This window comes from Ruditapes philippinarum, unplaced genomic scaffold, assembly GCF_026571515.1.
Source record: "Ruditapes philippinarum isolate M1 unplaced genomic scaffold, ASM2657151v2 ctg8284_1_1_1_1, whole genome shotgun sequence".
Classification (NCBI taxonomy): domain Eukaryota; kingdom Metazoa; phylum Mollusca; class Bivalvia; order Venerida; family Veneridae; genus Ruditapes; species Ruditapes philippinarum.
The window spans coordinates 27,527-33,204 of NW_026853316.1; the positions used below are offsets into that span (position 1 = coordinate 27,527).

The 5,678-nt window shown below is 33.9% G+C and overlaps 1 protein-coding gene across 1 annotated transcript; it reads right to left on the reverse strand.

Annotated features, from left to right (window-relative positions):
- Positions 1–322: 322 nt before the first annotated feature.
- LOC132736479 (lactose-binding lectin l-2-like) lies at positions 323–5,449 on the reverse strand. The gene is made up of 4 exons (XM_060723622.1): positions 5,062–5,449; positions 3,110–3,153; positions 1,809–1,896; positions 323–806 (listed from the first exon to the last, which is right to left on the reverse strand). Exons 1-4 carry the CDS (start codon positions 5,375–5,377, stop codon positions 577–579), a joined length of 678 nt encoding a protein of 225 aa, XP_060579605.1. The 5' UTR covers positions 5,378–5,449; the 3' UTR covers positions 323–576.
- Positions 5,450–5,678: the final 229 nt, after the last annotated feature.

Below are 5,678 nucleotides of genomic sequence, written 5' to 3' on the forward strand. Positions count from 1 at the left end.
TAGGTCTAGACCCTTAACTTGTGTGCAAATTTCAAATCATTCGCTCATTTTGTTTTTCCATAAAAATTATTCTAACTGGATTTTTTCACTTAAACGCTTTTCAATCAAACCGACAGAATAATAGCACAAAATACGATTTCAGGTATATTTCTGAGTACATTTCTTAATTTTCGTTGGGATATCTTTATGTTAAATTGCCCCAGCTGAGTCATGTAAGAATGCTCCTTTTTTTGGCTTTAAGTTTTAGTTGTAGTTACCTTAAACACATGCAAATCATCCTACATGCATATGTACAGATGTAGTGTGTTTTAGCAAGAAGGAAAATAAAATATGAGGCTATAATTTTTCAAACATAAAGTAATTGCTTTATATAGATCACAATATTAAATACGGATTTATTTCTTCCTGTCCAACCGTGTCACTATAAATAATACATACGGTGAATGTAGCAAACCCACAAGCACTAGAATATGATAATGAAGAAGGAATAAAAAACAAATTCAGTGTGGTCTAAGCGTCAATTTTCGAGAACACTTTTTAGTAAACGTACATAAGTAAACTTGAGACTTTCTTACACTACTCAAATTCACATAAGCTGCGAAATAAATATTGACAATAATAATCATGCCAAGTCCACGTCATTTCACGCATCCAAGACAACGCTGCACACTTCTCGTCCCGGTTGTCCCATGGTTGATCCTGTCCCCATTTTACGTAATGGTCAGTGAGGAGTGTCCCGTCTTCCCAATAATATATTCCTCCAAGTGTTTTGCGCGATGCTCCTATCCAAGTGTCACTAGTATAGTCTGAAATAATATAACTGGAACATTTTAAAAATCTTTGTTAAAAACTAGTAAAAGAGTTTTTATGAATGGCACATATTGCCTCCAAAACAAATAAAGTTTTATATCTTTACAAAGAGCAACAATGAATTTTATAATGTATAAAAAATACTTAATAGAGCATGTTAGATGTTTGTTACCTGAAAAAGGTATGGGAAGTTACCATTACAAAAAAGTGACGGGCAATAAAAGAAAATACACCAGAATGGGAATATACACGATAAATTAGAACAGATATAAACGCGATACAATAGAAAATGACTGGATTGGGAATATACACGATAAATTAGAACAGATATAAACGCGATGCAATAAAAATGACTGGGATGGGAATATACACGATAAATTAGAACAGATATAAACGCGATGCAATAAAAATGACTGGGATGGGAATATACACGATAAATTAGAACAGATATAAACGCGATGCAATAAAAATGACTGGGATGGGAATATACACGATAAATTAGAACAGATATAAACGCGATGCAATAGAAAATGACTGGGATGGGAATATACACGATAAATTAGAACATATATTTATAAATGCGATGAGAAAAGGATGGGCACGATACATAAGAATGAAAATAAACACGATATTTTAAGACAAATGTGGACGCGATACTCTAGAACAAGACTGAACGCGATACATTAAAAAATGATTTAGACTTATAACTATTTAGAACAGTAAATATAATTCTTTGTTTTGGTCTTTAAGTCGAGCCAACACTACTATATATATGCGACGGCATTTAGAGATTACTTTAAGTTCAGATCTTGTTATCAAGATCCATGCTGTTCGCTATCAGTTTCTCTACTTGTAATAGTGTTTGTAAGCGAACAGCATGGATCCTGATCAGACTGCGCGGATGCGCAGGCTGGTCTGGATCCATGCTGGTCGCAAACGCATTACGTTGGTTTTGTCGTGACGCGACTCAAATATGATATGATATTAAAAGAATTCACCACTGCCGAGTATTTGGTCCTCAATATATATTTCTTCTTCTTCTGAAGTAATGTCTGCTAAATGTCCCCCTAATGTCTGACAGTGTAACTGGAAAACAATGTCATAAAAATCATTACTGGTATGAAATTTTAATTAATTACTGTCAGTGTTATATTAATATTTTATACATTGATCATGTCGATATGCTAATAGCATTGCCAATACTGAATATCTGATTTGTTAAAGAGGGGGGGGGGGGTATTAAAACATATTAAACAGATAAGACCTCTAAATGAATTTGATGAAGTAGTTCGTGACATTCATTGCTTGGCATATTTGAGTTAAAACGTGTAAATGTTTATCAGCACCCGTAGTTCTTAGAATGTTAAAAGATACGTTCTTCGAATGAAACAAATATTTGCCATGAAAATTAAACGTTTAACCTTAGCTGCAAACTTATAAACACGAGGCCGTTATTATTATTACATGTATTGCAAGGCGATCAGGAAAAACTACAACAACCACAAAACTAACTGAAATATGTGTATACATTTAATATATATTAGCAATTAAAGAATGCCTTGTTCTGTTTATGTATTGAAATTAGTCTTAAGCCTGTTTGACGACTTGGTGATAAACCTTTACCACCAGAATCAAGCTGTGCTATCCTTCGCATGCGTACATACTGACCTGGCTCTATACTAGAAAGGTAGTTACTCCTTTTTAAATTCCGACATTGAACTCTAAGGGGGGAGTAGTCCCAATTAAAAAGAGGGACAGCTCCATTCAGGTTAAGGGTTACAAATCGGTAAACTGTATACGTTATTTTTGTTGTTGTTGATGTTTTGTTGTTGTTGGTTTTTCTGAAAGGGCGGGGGTCGTAACGTTGCTTCAAGCCGCCCAGACACTAAAATGTCTTGTGTTGCAGTTTTCAAGGAAAACCTTAGGTGTCTCTCAGTGCATTATTTCTGCATTGCTTTCTCACAAGCTATTTGAAGATAGAGACCCTAACAGCTCGACCACGGAAACGGAACCCCAACCACATCATATAATCACCTTCATTTGGGTCATCAAGACAAAACTCTGGTTGTGAGTTCTCAAATCTAAGGTAAAACACGTGTTTGCGCCATACAAACAAAGATTATATTAAAACAATATTTCAAAAAATCTAGGCAATGGCAACTATATTTTTGTAAAACGGATTGAAACTGAAAAATCTATACATTAATTCTAAATTATATAGCCAGCCATGAAATAGTCCTACAAAGGATCATGATTAAGTAATCGTTTAAGAATTTAAAGTTAAAAAAGCGATGCTTACTCTTGCATTTGGCCATGATTTCTCTTCAGTTACAAGCATGTACGCTGAAATGAAACATATACATCTCGAATACCAAAACCACCTTCATTATATTGACATGCAAATAGCGAATATGAATTGCTATTATTTCGCTCTTTTTTATTTCATCTTTTGAAAGATATTCTACGGTAACATATGTATAAATATATTTAGCAGATCAAAACAATAATATAAGACAAAGTAAGTTATTATTGCACAAATTCTGTGCATTTGTGTAAAATAAACTACATGTTTGTTTTTAACGGAAGGCGCACAACGGAAATAACTGTTAATAGATGGTTGATTTGAAACGAACAGAATTGAAGATCATATGTTTTGAAGGAAAATGCACAGAACGGAAGTAACAGTTTACGCACGGTTGATGAACGAAATGCGCAGTCTACGATTGGTTGATTAAAGAAGATATTTTTAAAACAGAGACATAGATAAGGGGGCAGGGGACATATTCGAATGATGGCCCCGGTCAAATTTTTTAATAACTCAGACATGGTGTTTTGAATGTACTGATAACTTCTGATATTTCTCTGTCATTGTAATTCTTTCTTGTTTGTGTGTAGGAAATGAGAAGTATTTTTGGGTTTTTACCCGAAACTAAGCATTTTGGTAGCTTTATATGTATTTCTGACTCTCCGAATGGAGGTGAAAAAGTTAAAAATCAAGCTTTGACAGTTGGCGCCAAACAAGTTAGAAATTTCAGATAAATTTTGTGAAAAATCTAAACGTATGACAGACACTTTATTGGTCATTTCTGAAAATGCCATAGCTTGCACTGCATGTTACTGATATTTTCAAAGGAATCGGGCGGATTCTGGAGTATGCTGCACCTTCATGAAGATTGCCCATATTGGTATATTTTTGGTGTGATTTTGGCTGGGTGGGGGTAAATATAAATTGCTGTCAGGCATTTTTTGAAGGAGCAATGCATGCAAACTATTATTTTCTTCAATGTATGTCATATATCATTGAATAATGCTGTGCAACTGGTTATCTGCATGTGAAACAGATTTTGAAATATTTGGAATTGTGTTTCTGGTCACACTGAAATACAAAATTGTTCATTTTTAGGTCCCCTGCCCCCTAACATAATTATGTATCTGGTTAAATCGAATATGCTCACAACAGAAGTTACAGTTTACGAATGGTTGATTGAAGAAGGGTTTTAAACCGTTCCATATATGCTAATTAGAATGATATATTTAAAATATGAAAAATATATACTTATGTTTAATAGTCTGGTACGATAGATATGAATTGATCTTCTTTTTTTCCTTAGCCAGTAATGAAAAGTAGATTGAATTTAAGACCACTTAGGGAATCTCGTTTTTTGTTGTTGTTTTTTTTTTGGAAATATAAAAATGACAATCTTAGTAACATAAACATTTTATTTGAGTATTGAAATAAACGTTTTATAAAAGTATTATAACGCCCCAGTAAACTCTGCTTATCTATGTAGTGCATGTATCATTATTATCCATTCTGAGAATGATTTACTCGGAACATTTTTACTCGGAACATTTTTACTCGGAACATTTTATCTTCTCCTGTCTACTTTGTATGACCGAAAGAGATGATATTGTCTGTCTTGAAATTTTTCCTGTATCAAATATTCATTTTAAAACATGACGAAAACCATTTTAAAATGCATCGATATAGATGAAAAAGGAAACCTAAAAGGTCGTCCAAAACTATATAATTAAAACATGCTTAAAGCTTGGGAGGTTGGTTAAACAATATTCAAGAAGAGGATAGCTAGAACCACCTAACAATGAACAATTTCTATTTTGTCACGTATAGATGTCGCCATTAATACAATTTATATAAAAACAACTACATGATCTAGGATTATCAAACTTATTCTGCCTTGCAATTTTGCCTTACACTAAGTAACTAAAATATATCTAAAACTTACTTACCTTGACGTTTAAAGTACTGCATTCCGTCCCGAGATGGAGCCGATGAATTGGTAAGAAATGTGTCATTGCACCCTACACAGTGCATATCAGCTTCGTCGTGGAATACGCCAAAACACGACGAGCTATCAGCACAAACTAGCAAACACTGCATTACATTCAACTTCTCTTCTTCAAAATCTTTATTCATTGCCGGACAAGTAAACCCTTCCAAATCGGTATGCATTGTAAACTTTGTAAACATTATGTTACGACTGTCTATAGGTAAAACAAGGCCATGAAAAAGAAGTAAACCGATATTAAAGCAATATTTCTTCATGTTGCCCTGGCGCAAACTATCAACTAACCAGCAAAATTACCAACAAATCAATGCGCATGTCTGCAGTCGTTCAGTTGATAAAAATTGACAAGAGGGTCATAATGGCCCTTGATACCTCACCTGAGATACACCGCTAGGAAAGGTTAAATAAATCCAGTAATGAGATATCATTTTTATCCAGATTACATAACTATAAATTAAGTGATCCCCAGTGCGTGGCCTTTCAAAGTTTGGTCAAAATCTACCAGTAGTTAAGGAGGTGATGTTGTTAAAAAATATTGTGGACAACGACGAACGACGG

Excerpts from the sequence above, each read along its gene's own strand:
- LOC132736479 (XM_060723622.1), bottom strand. The coding sequence starts at position 5,377 with ATGAAGAAATATTGCTTTAATATCGGTTTACTTCTTTTTCATGGCCTT. Across the intron at positions 1,897-3,109 it reads AATCATGGCCAAATGCAAGA|TTACACTGTCAGACATTAGG; the intron begins GTAAGCATCGCT and ends ATTGTTTTCCAG. Across the intron at positions 807-1,808 it reads GGACCAAATACTCGGCAGTG|ACTATACTAGTGACACTTGG; the intron begins GTGAATTCTTTT and ends ATATTATTTCAG.